At 40.1% G+C, this 21,005-nt stretch overlaps 1 protein-coding gene across 2 annotated transcripts in view; it reads left to right on the top strand.

Annotated features, from left to right (window-relative positions):
• Positions 1–13,126: 13,126 nt before the first annotated feature.
• Positions 13,127–21,005, top strand: part of AMN1 (antagonist of mitotic exit network 1 homolog) — a 47,841-nt gene continuing 39,962 nt past the window's right edge. Inside the window, exon 1 of one of the 2 annotated variants that reach the window (XM_075210307.1) lies at positions 13,127–13,281. In XM_075210307.1, the coding sequence (XP_075066408.1) occupies positions 13,163–13,281 (119 nt within the window). In that variant the 5' untranslated portion in view covers positions 13,127–13,162. The remainder of the gene's footprint in view (positions 13,282–21,005) is intronic. The other variant, XM_075210306.1, reaches the window with a different exon arrangement.

Raw genomic sequence — 21,005 nt, 5'->3', positions numbered from 1 at the left:
GTAACCTCCTCCTCACAGGCTTCCCCCACTCCCGTCTCTCCCCCATCCGCTCTATACTCAATGCGGCCGCAAGACTCATCTTCCTCTCACGCCGCTCCTCCTCTGCTATCCCTCTCTGCCTTGCCTAACACTGGCTCCCCTTCCCCTACAGAATCCTTTTCAAACTCCTCACCACCACCTACAAGGCTCTCTCCAACTCTACTGCCCCTTATATCTCTAACCTCCTCTCCATTCACACTCCTGCCCGCTCCCTGCGCTCGGCCAATGACCGCCGCTTCTCCTCCACTCTTATCACCTCTTCCCACTCCAGAATCCAAGACTTTTCCCATGCAGCACCCCTTCTCTGGAACGACCTCCCTCGTTCCATCCGTCTCTCTCCTTCAATGTGCTCCTTCAAACGTGCACTCAAAACTCACCTCTTCCTCAAAGCCTACCAACCATCTACTTAACCCCCATCTCCTCCCTTTAGCTCGTCCTCCCTTCTCTCCTCTTGCCTCAACTGGCTCCTCTTGTGCCTGGTCTGTTTACCCTCCCTTAGGATGTAAGCTCGTATGAGCAGGACCCCTCCTCTCCTGTCTCCATACCTGTTCTTCCGCTCCGTCTTTACTGCATATGACTAGCCGGAGTTTCTGAAGTATTGGTACTTTTGTTTATTGTTCTGTATGGTTTCACCCTGTATAGTCTACTGTTAGTACTGTGTGCGGCGCTGCGGATACCTTGTGGCACCTAACAAATAAATGATAATAATAATAATAATAATGTAGAATAGGAAGCAGCCACAGATACTCCACTATGAGGTGTATCTATTATTACTTCTTTCCCCCTTGGGCAAAGTCTGTGCTGATGATGGTGATCATCAGTACAGACCTTGCATTTAAAAAAAACAAATAAATTTGATGGTGCTGGTACCATCATGGAGAGAATATGGACAACAAGCTTATTTAAATAAGTTGCAAATAAAAGCCACCGTATCCACCCATTTTTGACAAAGCTAGTGATCATAGGGGTACGCAGCACATTTCATTAAGGTGTGCACCCAATATACAGAGGGATACTATGTACTGGGAATGCACAGCAGTTCCGTTTCAGCGATCTTGTATGTATTGCGGCCGCTTGCATCCTGTAAATGGACTGCTCCACCTTAACTCAGCTATGGAGGTGACACAAGAGCAGGTTTGATGACAACTTTCCCCATCACTATCATTGGCAGAGCACACTCTACCCACATTTTACACTCTCAGTTCTACTTCAGCCTAAACAACCTCTGGATATTAAAACAATTATTTTTTAGTTGTCAGTGCTAGTGTCAGTACTACGTATGTGATGCAGGCGCCATTGTGGAACTTCACATGCACCAGGATAGGAGAAAAACTGCATCTCCCAGCAAGCACTACAGCTGCTGGAGAGGCCAGAGGGGGACATAAGCCAACTCAATGTATATGTTTGTTAAATGGAAGAGAAAAGGGTGCCAATTCAGGGGGGGCAGAGTTAGTTTGTGAGGAAAATTTTCAGAGAGGAGTCTGTGAAGACCGATAACCTGAGGGAGAAAGACAAGTTTGTGAAGGAGAGAAAACAGAGATGAAGCAGAGAGAGACAGCAGCAAAGCAATGAGAGAGGTATTGTGAAGAGAGTAAATTACAGAAGCCTGAAGCTGCTGTTTGGGACACAGTGGAAGACAGCAGCAATAAAAGTTGAGTTCAAACAAGGAGCTTTGGAGTGGAGGAAAATCCAATAAGTATAGCTGGTTATATTACGTATTTGTTGGTGGACTGACTGAAGAGTATATGGATAGTGTGGGGAGTCCTGAAGATGTGGATTTGTGTTATGCCCTTTTGCTTGTGCTGGACTAATGTATCTTTAGCAAGGGCAATAGAGATTAGGGAGAGAGAGTGGTTAGGTTTGAGAGACTGAGTTTGACCTGCATCAAGTGAGTTTGCTACCCACCATTTTGTGTGAATACAATTCAGCCCATGAGGAGCAGCCATTTTGAGATTACAGAGAAAGTTGTGCTCTTTGCTATTGAAATTTGTATTTTTACCCAGTGTGTGTGATTAAACATCATTTATTCAAGTGACTCTGCTTGAATTCAAGTTTCTCACCTGTATAGAGTGAGAGTCTTCAACTGTGCTATTGTTTCTTGGAAAGAGTGATAACTGAATCACCAAGGATGTAAGAGATCCCTATTCAAAGGCGCCTGTGTACAGTATTATGTCCAAGGATTATCTGCCTAGTTTGGGCATATGCATAGAGTGTGAAGGATTACAGACCACCAGCGCGCACCAACAAGAAAGCTAAAGTATTATTGTGCATTTACATGTTTACAGGGTTTGTGTGTGGTACAGTGTGTTGAGAAGTGTGTAAAATACTGTGAAATTAGTGCATAACAGGTGTAAAATGTTAAACTGCTAAGGGAAGTCCTGCTGCAGGCTGTTGTTCAATCAAACCAGCTAGATAAATTAGAGTGCCAGAGGTACCTCATCTATAGGCACTTAATGAGAGGTAAAGGTTGTAGTGCAGGGGAAATTATAGGAGTTGATATGCAAATTGTTAACTTTCTAACATATTGTTGTATGTTGAATTGCTTCATGCCCTGTCATTATTTCATGTCAAAAATATATTTTTGCTATAAAATATATAGAAATATAGAAAAGTAGTTACTGCCCATTCCTCCTCTTAATAAATGAACAGAACATAGAGGTGGAAAGTAATTGTTGAGCTTATTTCTGTAATTCATTTGTGTTTGTGTTATTTCCTCACATGACTTCCTTCCGGACAAATTCTTTCTGCAGCTGTTTCCTGTGAAGATGAAAAGATTAAATATGATACTAACAAGAGTAAGATCAGTAAAACTCTGCTGGTAGACACACCACCCAAACATAATGGAACACTGGCTGTTTCTTATGCAAAAGTACATTTAACAATAACAGAATTAATTGTTTCCAAATATTTTGGTGGAAGCATGATCAGGCTTAGGTAAAGAAATATTTGATATATATATTTTGTTCTATCAAATTATAATTGAACACTATAATTGTTATTACCCTTTATTTATAAAGAGCTAACATATTATATAGGTCTGTACATTGAGGGGATCATGGTGATTACATGTACAGCACAACTGACTAGCTGCAGACTGTTGATAACGACAAGTACAGTGTAATTCCTAGCTCTAGGCAGTCTGTGGTTACAGGTGCAACACTAGTTTCAGACTCCAGTGCAGTTTGTGACAACAGTTGCAACACTAGTTTCTGGCCAGATAACGGATTAGATTGGTCTAATCTGTAAATCACAGGAATTACAGCACAGATAAGTAGTCGACAAAGCAGAATCTTGAAGAAGTGATGTTTTATTAGCTCAAGTGTCCTAATAAGGTAAGTTACTTACACAAGATTAAGGTACTAGTGATCTCCAGAAGTACAGATGGAATAATCATACATCACATGGTCAAACAGTCTGCTTTTTATACAGATTTACCCATATACCTTGACAGGAGGTAATCCAGCCTCCAGCCTCTAACCAATCCAGGTGCTTCATGCAGCCTGTACATAACTCAGCCTGGAGGGGTTTAACACCTTTTTACATTGAATGTTTACTATAAGGGTATAACATTTTCTCCCATCTTGCTTTTAACGCAATTTAACTTGCAAAATTCACATTAATCTGTGATCACTTGCATCCTGAGTTTTACACACACATAGGAAGTCTACCAGCCAGTTTAATTACCCCCACTGTGCTTTCAGGCTCAACAGACGTGTTGGTCATTCAGCGATGAAAAGGTCTAATTAACATGAGATTACCTGTTTCTAGAAAGTTGCAAAAACACATCCCCTCCACTTAGATGCTTACTTGGGACTTCCTACGGAAAAGTTACAAAACCCAAACATGACATATTGGCTCTCAAATCAATACATTTCCATACAAACACATAACAATATAAAAAAATAAGTACATTTGCAATGAAGTAAATTGGTGCCTTGGCAGGATATTGACTAGTTGAAATACATTTCTACAAGAAATTATTTCTATGTGATCCAGCCACACTGGCTCTGGTCAGTTTGCGATTACAGGTGCAGCACTAGCTTCTGGCTCTAGGCAGTTTGTTATTACATGTCCAGTACTAGATTCTGGCTTTGGGAAGTTAGTGAATACAGGCAGTGTGCTAGTTCATGGCTCAGGGCAGTTGATATTTACCGGTACAGTGCTAGTCCCTAGCTCTGTGCAATTGGTGATTCTCATGCTGTGCAATTTAGCATTGTCCATCTCTCCAGTGGGTAGGCGGAATGGATATGAACTCTCCTTGTGCATCCAAATAGTTGGCAGTGTAGCGAGGGTGGGCACCTGGACACCACTAACCACCTTGACAGGATATTGTCTCTCTCTTGACACCTGGAGCAGAGCTAGACTCCCTCTGGAGACCTGGACAGGATCTGGGGGTATATTTACTAAAATGTGGAGATATTGCCTATAGCAACCAATCAGATTCTAGCTGTCATTTTGTAAAATGTACTAAATAAATGAGAGCTAGAATCTGATTGGTTGCTATAGGCAACATCTCCAATTTTTCTAACCTGCAGTTTAGCAAATATACCCCCTGGACTCTCTCTGGACACATGAACCAGATCGGAACTCCCTATGGACATCTGGACCACATCTGGGTTCCCTCTGGAAACCGCTGGACCTCTGGGTTGGTAAGTCATCCACTCTGCGACCTGCAGTGTCTCCTCTCATCTATAGCAACTCTCTTCTGTAATAGCACTCTTCTACATGGCAGAACTCTCCACTCTGGCTGTGCTCTCCTCTATAGTAGCTCTCTACTGTATAGCCACACTCCCTTCAATGGCAGTGCTCTCCTCTATGGTAGTTTTCTCCTCTATAACCACATTCTTTCCTTGAGCAGCACTGTCCTCTATGACAGTTCCCTCCTCAGTAACCGTGCTCTCTCCTTTTGGCAGTACTCTCCTCTATACCTGGACCACCTTACACGGTGGCACTCTCCTCCATGACCGCATCTCCTCCGGCTGCACTCCTGCGATTCTCCTCCCTCCTTTTACACCAAACCACATTCTCTCAGCGCTATTTATCCCCAGCATCTCTGGCATGTTGGGAGGATGTAGACTTTGGTGCAGACAGAAATGACCTCTCGAGGCCCTCAACTCTACATCCCACTATCTCTGCTCCTCTGCTGTGACCAGGTGTCATGATCCAGCACTCACCTGAGCCTGCATGACATGTGTGTGAAAAAGAGATAATAAAAAAACAACCACCTGGGGGTAAATGCATCAAATTCCAATTTCTGCAAGTCACCGGAAATCGGCAACTTTGCAGGGGAAATGTAAAGCGTTAATGTCTTGTTTACACAAGAGTTAAAGGTACTACTGATCATCCCGAAGTACAGATAGTATACTAGCTGAAATACAAAATACAGCACTTTATATACTGTTTCTGAGACACATGTTGGCAAGGGGTAATCCAGCCCCCTACCTATATCTGGCAACACAATGTCTGAGATATTACATTCAATATTTAGAATCAGGATGCAATATAGTCTCTAAACCTGGATTTAACAAAATTTAAACGGAAAACAAAATTTACCTTAATATGTGATTTATCAAATTACTTGCTGTTGCATTATTCAGATAGTTCCCCTATCTGTTTAAGACACAGGCAGCACAGGATAAAAAAAAAAGTAATGATCCCCTCCTGTGTATTCAGGCTAAAAAGATGTGTGGGTCACTCTAAGATGAAAAGACTTAATTAGCAAGTTTGCCTTTACAAGCCATTGCCGCTTTAAATTTCCCCTGCAAACCCAACGATTTCCGGCAACTTGCAGAAATCGAACTTCATACTTTTACCCACAAGTGTGAAAAGCTTATGTCATTTATTGTATGTGTGCACACACAAAGAATCTCATGACAGGTTTGCATGAGACTGAATTCCAATTCAAATATACTCTATATATAATACTATATTTATTCTCTGAAATTCAGTCCTCTTACAGACGTCATTAATCATACAATACTTCTATGTAATATTGTATACTGGATGACATATACTCAAGCATAAATACTTGATATATTTAAAAAAAAACAAAAAACACAAATCTTATATCCTAAGGTCAAAAAGCATATGTTGAACTTTACATCCTGTTAATCCTATGTCCTGCTAAAGCATCTGACATCGGTTTAAATTCCTAAAAGTACAGACATCCATTCAAACAGCTAAAGACACAATTTTATTTTAACCCATTATATTTCTCTAAACTATTCATAATTTCATCCAACTCATTATTATTATGCCAAAAATATAGTTTATCACAGGTTTTAACCCATGATTGGAAGCATAGTTTGTGTAAGCCACACCAAGCTAACACTATGAGTTAAATCACAAATACCTATTTGCAGTTTTATATGACTAGTAAGTAGCTTGCCTATGACAGCAGGGAGTAAATGTATCAAGATGGGAGTTTCTGGCGGGTTTGAAAAGTGGAGATGTTGCCTATAGCAACCAATCAATCAGATTCTAACTGTCATTTTATAGAATGTAGTAAATAAATGGTAGCTAGAATCTGATTGGATTTTCAAACCCGCCAGAAAACTCTCAGCTTGATACATTTACCCCAAGGTGTTACATTTACAAGGCCGCATCGATATGTTATTTCTGAAATCGGGACTGTCCTGAGAAAAAAAAAATAAGGCTGTTGGCCAGACTTTAAACTGACAGATACAATATTGTCAGAAAAGTCTGAAGTGTATTTTACTATTTGTTTAAAGTTTTGATTTCCAAACAAAATATTCAGCATATACTTTAATACTCTAAAATTGATTCTAGGATCCAGTCTTGTAAGCTTTTAATCCAAATTGAGTTAGTAAAAAAAACCTCAAAGAAATAAGCCAAGTGTCTTTGAAAAAAAACAAAACAAAAAATGTTGTCTGGCAGCTTGATTCCCAAAATAATCCAGCTGGAACAAAAAAAATAAACCTGACCAGCCTGGGGCTGGTGGCATCAGGGCAGGGAGACTCCCTACTGTGGGTTCACCTGTTACGATGCCACCAGCCCCGGCTAGCTAAGCCTAGGGCTGGTTGGAGGAAAATAGGGAGGACCCTATGCTGTTTGTCCCCGTCCCCCCGGATTTTCCTTCAACCAGCACTACGGTTTTTTTTTTTTAACCATTTATTACCCCACACCCACCGCCCAGGGCAGTGGGAAGAGCTGTCAGCACAGGGCTGGGTACCCCTAGGGAGGGGGGCCGCCTTTTTTCTTTGTGGACCTCAACTCCCTATTTAGCCTCGTATCGGTAATACTTACGTTGGCATTTCTAACGTTGGAAATTCGTACCCATATATTCTCACAGGTCGATTTATTACCCAGATGTCTCCTTTGTCCAGCAGTGTCACAAAGGTCGTGCAAGTTTGTGTCATTGATACTGATGAATGATTCCATTGCCCAGCGGTGTCGTAAAGGTCATGTGAGGTGTTTTTTTTTTAAAAAAAACAAAACAAACAATGCATGCACCAGTTTTGATAGCATCATAGTTTTATGATATACTTTAGTACTCTCCTGGAATATCTGGGAAGCCCCTAAATTTTGGGGAATCCCCCTGGACTCCCGGAAGAGCAGATACCCTCTTGGATCCAAGAAGAAGGGGGGTGGTTTAATGACATAATTCCCGCCATCATGACCCAGCAGTTCGGTGCCACAATTTGAGGCTTTGCACAACTGCGGATGGGGCCACTGTGACACAATAGTGTTCACTATTTTAAGAGATATATACACTAAATATTAAGATTTTAAACTATAAAAAATTGTATGGAAGACGAATATGAGACATAATTTCAATTAACTTATTAGTGCACTACACTGATTAACTCTTTGGTCTCACTTGTTCTCAACTAAAGAAAGTTAAGTAGTAGCCCCGCATTAGACAAAAGAACGCAATACCGATATAAAGGCGTTAACAAAAGAATTCTATTATAATAAAGGGATATAGAGCAGTAGTTTATTCTTCTCTTATGAGATTGTTATGTTAACAAGAATATATATAACATCTCAAATGAAGATGCATCTGTGTGCAATTTTTCCTGATACAAATATCATTGTCCATATGATGGTGTAAGGTGTATCTAAGCATATATAGTTATCTATGAATGTAAAGCAGAATCTGTGTGTAAGTGGCTTGAAACAAATTAATATGTACTGTTTGGTCAGAGGTCAAGTCCTAAGGTCAGAATGAACCACCACCATGCAGACAATCAGACGTGACAGAGGGTTTTACATGTTTATTGAATGCAACAGAGACAAGTCAGTGTAACATTACAGATAGTTCTTTCAAAGTCAAAGTTACATACGTCAAAGGGTATCAAACTACAATTTCAGGGCTTACATTTCTTAGAATTCAAAGTTCTAGACGTGTGTCATAAACGTGGGGGAAGCCACAACACGTTACAAGTGAGAAACAAAATTATAACATCTTTTTAATACCATATAATGCAGGTTCATTTTTGCTATGCAACCAATTTCAACTCCTGTATATGATTGTAAGTTTGCTATGGTAAGTATGTGAATAGCATATAGTGATACAAACGTTTAACACAGAGTTAATTTAGATCACAAAATAAATGGTATTTCTTGCTTAAACTGGAATGTACCTTTGCAAGTGGTTAACTGATGAGATGGTTATTAAATGTTCATTATCAAATTTGCCTCGCTATTTGCCCCTCAGTGCTATTAGCCGCTCAGGGCTATTAATAAGTCTTCTTACACAGTCATTGAGAATTATTAGTGAAATCGGTACAAACGCATTTCATATAGAGATTGTGCCAGTCTCTTATGTTATTACAATACTGCAAATATACAGTCTTTAGTAGTTTCATAACTGTTATAGTCTCTTGTGCTATTATAATTTTCGTTTGCATTATGATTAGAACAATATAGAACCAAGATAATGAAGGAATAAGAGACTTAGGGGTAGGTTCAATTGTAAAACAAATTGCGCAAAGTGTTTTTTACAGGTACAAAATACGGAGGAACATCATAGCCAATTAAATCTTCCCCCTAGGGGTCTATTTAAAAAGATGTCATGAGTCATACAGCGGAGAAAACAGCAACTTTCTCCATAAAATATTCTCATATCTCATTGCATTATTTACAAAGGGTTCAGAGGAGAAAACCTTTAAGTGTCAGAAATCATAGATGTCTCCTGTATAATCCATTTAACAATGCTGCACACAGACCCCATATATTAATATGGGGACTGCTAAGCTATCATCATCATCATCATTTATTTATATAGCGCCAACATATTCCGTAGCGCTTTACAATTGGGGACAAACATAGTAAACTAATAAACAAACTGGGTAAAACAGACAATAGGTGAGAAGGCCCTGCTCGCAAGCTTACAATCTATTGGACAATGGGAGTTTGACACATGAGGTTAAGTCTACATTTGCAGTCGGCCCAGCCAGACTGCAAAGGTAAAAGTGACTCATAAGCTAAATGATCCCGTCACACAACAATGTTGGTCAAGAGGTAATTGTATAACAGGTGGTAATAGGGTAATGCAGTGAGGTTAAGAGGGTGGTTGAGGAATTTACAAAGCTGTGAAAAGTTCAGGATGGTGTTAGACACCCGATCGTGCAGTGACTCCCTATAGACTTACCTTTATCCAGGCTGGAGCCTTCCACATTCATGAACTGCGCATGCTCAAATATTTTACTATCGCATGTACAGAAGATCAGCAGGAAGTAAGAAGAAAGAAGAACCACCAGGTAGGACCATCCACTCTGTTTAAGGAGCAATGAAGGCCTATCCTCTATCGCAGATAGATATCCTCTTTTGCATTGCATCACATACAAGGTAAGTGTTGGTAAATACCTTCGATGTAACAAGATGCATCGCTGCGTTATGCTGCATTACAGAATATTACCTAGCGCAGTCCACCGACCACCAATAGTAAATAGACCCTTTACACTTAGGATGTCTCTTACTGAATGGTATCCTTGGATCTGCACTCCTTTTTTCCTTGTGCCTGATGCGTTCTGGTTCTATCCTTCTACTTGTGAGGTGGAAGGGGAATGGCCTCCTCTGTCCCTCTACAAATACAGTTGACACTAGTGCTCACCTGGAGCTCTCTGATATCTGTGGTTTCTTTTCCTTGTGGACTTCACTTTCTGTCTGCCAGGTAGCTGCCACGGAAATGAGGATACTCACGGGGGCCACGGAGGTGCTCATGGTGGAAAAAAACCCCGCAAATTTTCAAGAAGTCTCCCATGCTCCAAATCTCCAGCCGTAAGGAGGCTCAAGTGACGAGGCTGAAGTTAGCTTCTTATTCGCTTCTTATTCATGTTCCAGCTTCTTATTCAGAAAAGCTTATTTTTAAAGGATTAAATCAAACTGGATCACTGATTTCACATCAGATTAACACTAAAGGGGGTCCCTTATACAAACTGCAATAGTATTTAGCTGGACCCAACAAGGTTTTGCGCATGAAATCAGGGGCAAAGTCACCATATTTTATCATTTTCAATAAGTAGCTGCAGTTTTGCAAGGCTTAAATGCCATTGGGCCACCAATTTGACAGTGGGAATCAACACAGGGTGGGCAGTTACACATAAAACACCTGTCTTTTGCCTGGCCCAACACTGTTTTGGGCCCGGAATCAGGTGGCAAAGTGGGCACAGATAATATTTTGAGCAGTTTTGCAAGCGTTGATTTTTTTTTAATTAAACATTTCAACAAAAATAAATCCCAAATCACTTTTTCAAAAATAAAATAGACTATATACAACATCAAGGGATAAAATGAACCAATAGGAATGAAACTTCACATGATCATAACACCCAATTCTCCTCTAATCCCTCCATAAAAACTACTGCATCACTTCACAAATGAGAATTATATGCATCAAAGAAACGCGACATCCTCTAATAAATTACTTTGCATTTCAACAACCCCGTCAATGGAGAGGGGCCGCATGGATGCTGCGAGCTGGGGTAGATTCTGGCAAACGTTGAGACATCCTTAAGTGGTAGCCAACATCTGGCAGTCTCTCGATTCTTCACTACCTATCCTGTTCTTTCAATGTTAGATTTTGTGAAAATCAATTTTTTTTAGTAAGGTTTACATACATTAAAAGTTTGTTTTCATTTTCTGACTGTAAAGGGTGTATGGGTGGTAATATAGATTGGTCACGGGGTGTAATGCAGAGAATTGTGTTAGAAGATGTTATGTGTCTTTGATGTATATAATTCTCATTTGTGAAGTGATGCAGTAGTTTTTGTGGAGGGATTGGAGAATTGGGTGCTATGATCATGTGAAGTTTCGTTCCTATTGGTCCATTTTAGCCCTTGATGTTGTAAGGGAATAACGTGTGTGTTGAAATATATGTATTCAGATATATCCTTATAAGTAGGCACAGATATATTTAAGTGGAAAAATACAGATATGTGCAAGAAAGACCTTTGTGACAAGAACAAGCCCGGAAGGTGATAATATCTAACGCTGCGGTCAAGATGCGAGATCAGACATATGGCAGATGTTCCAACCACACATGGCAGATGTTTCCACTCAGAAGTGATAAACAACTCTATATATGGACATTTTATACAATAAGTGCTTTTGCAATAATCAGCAGAATCATTTTTGCTTTGTTGTCTGCCTATAACAGGCTCCCTAAATATTCGAGCGGTAGCTCAGTTTATCTTGACCTCAATTGTGTATGTCATGATTTCTGGATTCTTGATCGATCAGTAAAGAACGCATATGATATCTGAAGGTAGTTGATTTCAAGGATAAGAATTGCCTTAATGTTGTATATAGTCTATTTTATTTTTTAAAAAGTGATTTGGGATTTATTTTTGTTAACATTTTTAGTTAAAAACAATATCAACCTTTGCAAAACTGCAGCTACTTATTCAAAATGCTCAGAATGCTATCTGTGCCCAATTTGCCACCTCATTGCATGCCCAAATACAGTGTCGGGCCAGGCAAAAGACAGGTGTTTTATATGCAACTGACCGCCCTGTGCTGATTCCCACTGTCAAATTGGTGGCCCAACGGCATTTAACCCTTGCAAAACTGCAGCTACTTATTCAACATGCTCAAAATGCTATCTGTGCCCACTTTGCCACCTGATTGCATGCCCAAAACAGTGTTGGGCCAGGCAAAAGACATGTGTTTTATATGTAACAGCATTTAATCCTTGCAAAACTGCAGCTACTTATTCAACATGCTCAAAATGCTATCTGTGCCCACTTTGCCACCTGATTGCATGCCCAAAACAGTGTTGGGCCAGGCAAAAGACATGTGTTTTATATGTAACAGCATTTAATCCTTGCAAAACTGCAGCTACTTATTCAAAATGATAAAATTATGGTGACTTTGCCCCCTGATTTCATGCCCAAAACCTTGCTGGGTCAGGCTAAATACTATTGCAGTTTGTATAAGGCACCCCTTTAGTGTTAATCTGATGTGAAATCAGTGATCCAGTTTGATTGAATTCTTTAAAAATAAGCTTATCAGAATAAGAAACTGGAGCATGAATAAGAAGCGAATAAGATACTAGCAGAATAAGAAGATAACTTCAGCCTCGCTGCTCAAGTGTCAGATACGACCAAATCCGCATACTTACGTAAACCGTAATCCAAAAGCATATTTTACGATTAGCAAACGGGGGCGTGCGCCCAACTCAACATAAGTCCCACTGACTGACTGTTTTACCTTTTTGCATGTGCACATCCATGCTTCAGGGCTATAAACTTTGTGCATAACCATCTGCACATTACTAATTTAGGGTACCGTATACTCCCCAAACATCAGAAAGCAGTTGTGCCCAGAAGTGTCACCAACTCTGCTAGACAGGGCTGCTTTGTAATCTCAGACTGATCCAGACTTTATCCCTTTCAGTGTTGGATTAACTTCAGTTTCTGCAGAGAAGAGCCAGCAGGATTTCTCTCTTACTCAGAGTCAGAACATGACAAAACTACAACTCCCAGAAGCCATCCATTTTAAGGGACCGTATGCAAAGTATCCCTGGCGTATGTAGACGTTTGCTATTCCAGAATAAGTAGGGGTTAATGTTACCGTCTTGTTAAGTGAAGTAACAGTAGATATAGAGATCCAAGTCATAGGTAATGTAGAAAGAACGCGTGTGACGGGGGCACGGTGTATGTCAGTCGGTCCACGCGTGTGCGCTCTTTGTACACCATCCCTGGCGCTGGAGCTGTTGTTGGTAACTTCTGAGTCTGTGGTCATGAGCTGCAGCCGGGTAGACCCCCTGCTGGACAGGTGAGAGAGGCCTGGGGGGGCTGTAGGTGGAGAGGAGCCTGGACTATGCCCCAGGAGAATATATAGAAAGAGGGCTGTCCTATCCTATTCCCCCAGCTCTTTCCATGACAGCTGCTGATGGGGGAGGGGGATGTTTGTAAAATACTTCCTGTGCAATGAGTGGGTAAATGTGCACCAAGGTTGTTGGTAAACAGCCCTGTTGATGAATCTTGCATTGAAACCCATGTGCATCCAGTGAGATTTATCTATCTACATACATACATACATACATACATACATACATACATACATACATAAATACACAAATACACACACAGTGCTCAAAGTGTTTGTATACAGTGGCATGCCATACCACCACTTTGCATTCTGCCTTTATTGTTCTATACACTTATATTTCCATTACATATTCCATATATATATATATATATATATATATATATATATATATATATATATATATATTATACATACATGCATGCATACACAATATGGAGTTTTAAAAGTGATGGTCTGACAATATATGATAGTTTTGCAATAAGGGCAGTAGGAGAGGTGACGGTATACAAATACACTCATACTTTGACCACGATATATGTATGTATATATGTCTATCAGGGGCAGACCTAGAATTTTTTTAGGGGAGGCAGTTTGTGCCCCGCTCCTTTTTCCTTAATAGAAGCACGGGGCATCCAGCGGCAGCTCACTGTACCGATGTTCCCGACAGTTAAGCAGACAGTGCAGCTTGGCGGCCAGACAGGATTCTCTGCCTGTCTGTCAGCCGCCGGGTACATTGGTATAGTGAGCTGCCACTGCTGCTAGGGAGGGGTGATTGCCCCGATTACACCCCCCTCCTTTCCCTGGATCTGCCACTGCTATCTATCACACACTGGATTGGTATGCAGAGCGCGTTTGCCAGTGTGCAGAGCTTACGTTATCTGTGTATGGAATCCCAGGGCAATGAGTAGATGGGTAAGTGTGTTCTCCCTGAGTATACATAGCTTATACATAGGTGTTTGAATTATTTATTGAATAATAATTGTGTAAAGTGAAAAGTTTATACTGGTTTGTAAACTATTACTGTGCACAAAGTATACACATACAGTATAAAAAACAGCCAGCATTTAACTTTTGTGTAAAATAATAAACTAATATGCACCCCTTGCATTGTAACATGGTCTTGTCCAGAAGAAAACTTGCTCATTTTTTGCCTTATTATTATTATTATTATCATCATCCTTTATTTGTTAGGCGCCACAAGGCTTCCGCAGCGCTGCACATAGTACAAACAGTTGACTATACAGGGTATAACAGTACAGAACAATAAACAAAAAGTACTAATACTTCAGAAACTCCAGTCAGGCTGATGCAATAAACACGGAGCAGAAGAACAGGTAAGGAGACAGGAGGGGGCCCTGCTCATGCGAGCTTACATCCTAAGGGAGGGTTAAACAGACCAGGCACAAGAGGAGCCAGTTGAGGCAATGGGAGAGAGTGGAGAAAAAGTGGAGGAGATGGGGGTTAAGTGGATGGTTGGTAGGCTTTGAGGAAGAGGTGAGTTTTGAGTGCACGTTTGAAGGAGCACAAAGTAGGAGAGAGACTGATGGAGCGAGGGAGGTCATTCCAGTGAATGGGTGCTGCATGGGAAAAGTCTTGGATTCTGGAATGGGAAGAGGTGATAAGAGTGGAGGAGAGGCGGCGGTCATTGGCCGAGCGCAGGGAGCGGGCGGGAATGTGGATGGAGAGGAAGTTAGAGATATGAGGGGCAGTAGAGTGGGAGAGCGTCTTGTAAGTGGTGGTGAAGAGTTTGAAAAGAATTCTGTAGGGGAAGGGGAGCCAGTGTAAGGCGAGGCAGAGGAGGAGCGGCGTGAGAGGTAGATGAGTCTTGCAGCCGCATTGAGTATAGAACGGAGGGGGGAGAGACGTGAGTGTGGGAGGCCGGTGAGGAGGTTACAATAATCGAGGCCTTACTTTCCTTAATGACTCAGGCACCTTGTGTTCCTGAAAGAATGGTAATGGAATGCAACACAAGTAAACAGACCAATGGATAGGCTAATGCTATGAACAATAGTGTCCTATTTACGTATGTTTTAGAAACGTAATTAGACAAAAAGTAAAAAAATAAATAAATCATTGGGCCTATTCCTTGATTTTTTTCAGTACTCTTTCCTCTTTTTTCATAGAAAATTGCCCCGGTACAATGTTTGTGCTGCCAAATTACTGTGCATTTGTTACAGTTTTTGTTTTAAATTATTCAATAAGAGCATAGGTGTTTATGTCTTAGTACTGGCAGTTAAAACATTACAAAATGCTGTGCATATGGTATATATAATTGGATATGTTTAGATATGGACAATGTTATTTTTTTTTTATATTAGCACTTTCTGTACAGGTGTGATATTTCGTGGAAAGAGTTTCTTGCATTTTAAATGCTAGAACAAACTCTTTAAATAATATACTGTGGGCAAATGCAAAATGTCTTGTGTGTTTTATCTTTTTTTACTTGAAAGATGGACCTTTCACCCACTTTACACTTTCGTGACTATTGCATCAGCTTTTTCTGGTCCTTTTGACAAATGGACTGTCTGTGTTTGCAAAGAGTACTTTTTGATCACTAGGCTGTAAACAAGCCGCAGAGTTGTTGCAATGGATGATCTACTTTAAAACTTTCATAATTCATTATATATCAGATATTTTGCAATAAAAATGACCGTAATACTCTCCTTAAATGAATTTGCATATTCAGAAAATGCCACACCCCAATCTCACTTTATGCTGTAAATTTATCAAGTTGTGGGTCTGAAAAAGTGGAGATGTTGCCTATAGCAACCAATCGGATTCTAGTTATCATTTATTCAATACATTCTACAAAATGACAGCTAGAATCTGATTGGTTGTTATAGGCAATATCTCCACTGTTTGAAACCCGCAGTTTGATAAATTTACCCCTATATCTTCTCTGTAGGTTATATGTGAAAGGCCTGATCTTATAAGGGCAGGAGCTTCCTGTTCCCAGGCTACCATTCTAAACACTTCTTTTATGATTCATCATCATATTTGTGTAAATATATATATATATATATATATATATATATATATATATATATATATATATATATATATATATATATTTCTGATATATCAATGCTTAGTGGCGTCTGTCTGTGTGTGTGTGAAAAAAAACAAAACAAGTTGCAGCGCCACCTGCTGGGCAGAGTTATACACTGACCTACTAAATTCTTAGTGTGTGTGGGGAAAAAAATTCAAAAAGGGCTGAAATTTGGTAGGGCTCAAACTCATTTTCGTGAGGTAATTATACCTCATGAACACACATGTGTAGAGGCAAGCGTTAGTGTGTGTGTGTGTGTGTGTGTGTGTGTGTGGAAAAAACTATTTTCTCAGAAAGGGCTCATCCAATTGACCTGAAATTTGGTATACTGACATTATTTGACAAAAAAATTAGAATAGTCAAGTCCGTTAACTTCCATCATCCCCCCTTCCCCCAGTGGGAGGGGTAGTAAAGGCTAAGTTTACGAGTTGAGGGGGTCAAACTCATTTTCGTGAGGTAATTTTACCTCATGAACACACATTTAAAAAGGGCGCTTGCGTCGGGAAGTAACGATCTTCCCCTGAGGAGGCCTGGGCTAGGCCCAAATGCATGACAAGAACCTTTTTAAGACCTTAAGTAGCTTGATTTGACTAGAATGCATGAGTATCATGCACGGGTTAACTTGTGTGTGTGTGTGTGTGTGTGTGTGTGTGTATATATATATATCAGATATTCGTGTGCTAATCACCACAGTTTCAAAGCAGTCCAAACTTCTTTATAAATATCCTCCTAATAGTCACAGCAGCTGGATATATCCTCCGCTGCTTCCCCTTTTCAATTACCCCATCTCCACAGGAGAAGAATCAATCTAAATAAGACAGACAGCAGTCCATGGGTTGAACTTGATGGACTGGTGTCTTTTTTCAACCTCATCAACTATGTTAACTGGTGGAGCTTCCATGCGGTAGAAGTCATAATTGTTTTATTTAAAATATTAAAATTAAATGTACTGTGCTTAAAGCATATCACAGCATTCCCGCTGCTCAACCATTCAACTTCACCTGATTCACCAACAACAAGGAAACACAAGTTTCCATGCAGAACGGCCGCTTATTCTGGGCCACACGCAACATGTTTCTTCATTGACTTCCTTAGGAAGATAGGTCCCACCGGTTGGCATTTGCAGCTTGCGGTCTTGTTTCTACTTATACCTTCGATGTCATGCACTATTTCGTCTTCCTTGTCCAGAACGTAGCTACAACACTCTTATCTTATAAGTGGGGAGTATTTAAAGAATATATATTATTTACAACGTCCGGTGATTTGGTAAAATATTACCTGTTAATATAACTAAATCACTGCAGCCGTTTGAAAGAGAAAATTGCTGCCCTTTAGCGACAACAGAAATCATAGATATTTGGCAAGAAATATCTGCTTAATACTCACAACTTGGAAACAATAACTTCATATGGGCATATGCATTCTCCTAAATGACTAACCAGAGAGAGTTTGTAATATTAAAGCTCTAAATTCCACTAATACTACTTGATTGGCGGATATTCAGTGCATCTGGGCTTTCACTGCTTGTTAGTCAAATGCGTGAACAATTCACACACCAGCATTCAGAGTGTTAACATGGTCAAGCAATATTCTTCATAAAAGGCTAATGGATTTGTTAGAGTATCAAGGACAGGGCATTTACAAAGGTACTTACGCATCATAGTCTGTATGTCTGGGGCAAGACAGAATTCAAAGGTCCTTCAATTAGAATGAGCCCCAAGAGCTAACAATCTGCTCTCTCCCACACAGGGTTTTTAAGTAGGCTGAAATGGGACAGCATTTAGAGGTACAGTGTATATGCTAATGTGTGGGAGGAAATGTCCCCTGGGTGTTAATTTTGGTTTGACCAAAAATCATCCAGAAAGTTTTGACCTTCCATAACTTTTCTAAGACATTCCCTCGAGACATAACTCCCCCTTCAATAAACCAGTCATAATCTCCAACACATTTACCTATCAAATATGATGGAATTACAACAATATCAAATATCATTTCCAAAGATTTGTGACTACTGTGGTTTGCCTATGCAGTTGGTATCTATAATTCATAAACATTGTGCGGTTTCTGCCCCTAAGTACTGAGTGGCACACTGATATTCCAAAATATGAAAGCATGTTCTTTGAAGTTAGTATTTGTTATATACCTGCATAGGTTGCCGTTATCTTTTGCACAGTTCCCACCTAGAGGGCTACTTTGTTTTTATAATGCCTTAATTAGACCGCTTACTCTAAGCAGGAAAAGGGCATGCAGGATAAAAGGTGATGTCGGGCTTTGATGTGTATATGTTAAGTTTGCTTCCTGAAGGAATGTCTGCTTTATCTAATTACCTCCCACTGACTGACCATATGTTTCAAAGACATTTAACTAAGGGGAAATCATTTGTATTCCTATTTATCAGTTTAATATTTTATTTGAACCCTGGCATTTAATATTTTATTTAGGCCCTCATCCTGACGCCATTGCAATCACAGTTGCATTGCCAAGGTGTTTAGTACTATTGCTTTTGAAGCATATGATCCCTTTGGCAGAGAATACCAGTGATTTGTGATTGTCATTTAATCTCATTTCTTTACTACGTTTGGTTGATTTCTACGTTTGTCCAAATCGAGAACCTCTCTCTACCTTGTGTGTCATGTTCATCCGCTGTCCACTACCTTGTATGCTATTTGTATCCACACATGCAGTGAATTTGTGTCTGTATCTGTTTTGTTCGTATATCGCTCACTCGCTATTTGTATCTGACGCTGGTTTGCACAACTGTCGTCATGTATTTGTTGTTATGCCTAGTTCTATTTCTGCTTCTGTTCCCGCTTGCTGTACTCATGTATAATGATTGTCCTGCGCTTCAGATGACGATGACGACCAAGTTGAGATCCCAATCTCTGTCTACAATAATCTCGGTTGTAGAACCTAATGTGGGGGTGTAGGGTATGGCTATAATAGTAGATCCCCCTATCTGAATGGACCGGAATGTTCCCAAGAGTTTGTATTATTAGTCAGTTTTATATAGTGTTTAGCTGCCTTGAGCTTAGTGTTATCAGTTTAAATACCTGATATAGAGAGAGTTTGAAGAGGCAACAGGAAATCTTTGGTTTGAAGAATCTGGTTCCTGGGCAGCTAGGTCTGCAGAGACCTGTTCTCCGGCTTGTTAGGGGTGGGTATCCACGCCTACTTCCCTTAACAATTTCCTTCAGAATCTGTGGCCAGCAATACTTTGTATCCACTTTGGTTTAAGCTTTTTCTCTGGCTTAATGGAAGCAGCTTGTAACATGGTTCTCCAGGGCTTCGTGGCTGGGCAGACTTTGCTTCTTTACAGTAATAAGAAGACATTCACATCAGTCTTTGACTATATTTCTGCAGATATTCATCTGTTAGAATGAGAGTTGGGTGTGCTTGCTACAAGTAAAGCCATTATTATTATTATTATTGTTGTTTATTTGTTAGGCGCCACAAGGTATCCGCAGCGCCGTACATGGTACAAACAGTAGACTATACAGGGTAAAACAATGCAGAACAATAAACACAAAGTACCAGAACTTCAGAAACTCCAGGCAGGCAAATACTGTAAAGCCGGAGCGGAAGAACAGGTCTGGAGACAGGAGGAGAGAGGGGCCCTGCTCATACGAGCTTACATCCTAAGGGAGGGTAGACAAAATCAGGCACAGAAGGGAGCCAGTGAAGCAAAGGGGAGAGAAAAAGGGGCCAAGGGAGAGACAGAAGAGATGAGAGGTTAAGTAGATGGTTGGTAGGCCTTAAGGAACAGGTGAGTTTTAAGTGCCCGCTTGAAGGAGCACAGATTGGGTGAGAGCACAGATTCTCCCCTTGAGTATCGCATGTGGGGATAGTCCTGTAAACCTACAGAGATTATATCTCCTGACCATTAAAGTTAAACGCAAATAATCTGACCATTTAAGTCTGCCCTCTGCTCATAGTTTGCCAATTTTGTTCTTCATTGTGGCATTTACTCTTTCTGCTTTGCACTTGACTGAACAACAGTTTCACACTCCCTCTCACCCTCAATGTTAAAGCCTTGCAAAAACTTTTTCATTACTTGTCCTGTAACGTGTTTTCTTTGGTCAGGTGATAACGGCAGGCAGTGCCAAATCTATGTACAAAATCCTCTAATAGGTTTAGATATCATCCCTTCCATACTGACATATTCAAATCCATGGGACACACAGCCAGAAAAGGAAGAAAGCATTTTTGATCCACCGGCCTTCCCGTTGGATGTCTCTAGACACCCTGGGTCCTCGGGAAAGCAATTTGCTTGTAACCATAAGCAAATAAAATGTTAAGAATTGTTTAGCGCTTCTTCTGCTCATGCAACTCAGTAACTTGTTGTGTAACCACACACTAGTTCCAAACAAATATAAGCACAAAACTTTCAAAAGAACTACTTGATAATAAATAAGATGAAAAAAATACTTATAGGCATAATCTGGAAAGAATCTTTTTATCTTTCCAGCATCATCTTCATATTTATGAAAAAGAAAAAAATACAAAATACAATGTAATACTGTATCTAACAATCATATATGCAAAATAAATTGTGATAAGTGAAATAAAGTAAGTTTCATCAGCCTTGAACAAGTCTCTTCTCCTCAAACTGTTTTCCTCT

The sequence above is a fragment of the Mixophyes fleayi genome, chromosome 4, assembly GCF_038048845.1.
Source record: "Mixophyes fleayi isolate aMixFle1 chromosome 4, aMixFle1.hap1, whole genome shotgun sequence".
Lineage (NCBI taxonomy): Eukaryota > Metazoa > Chordata > Amphibia > Anura > Limnodynastidae > Mixophyes > Mixophyes fleayi.
This window is presented reverse-complemented; position numbering and strand designations above follow the sequence as displayed.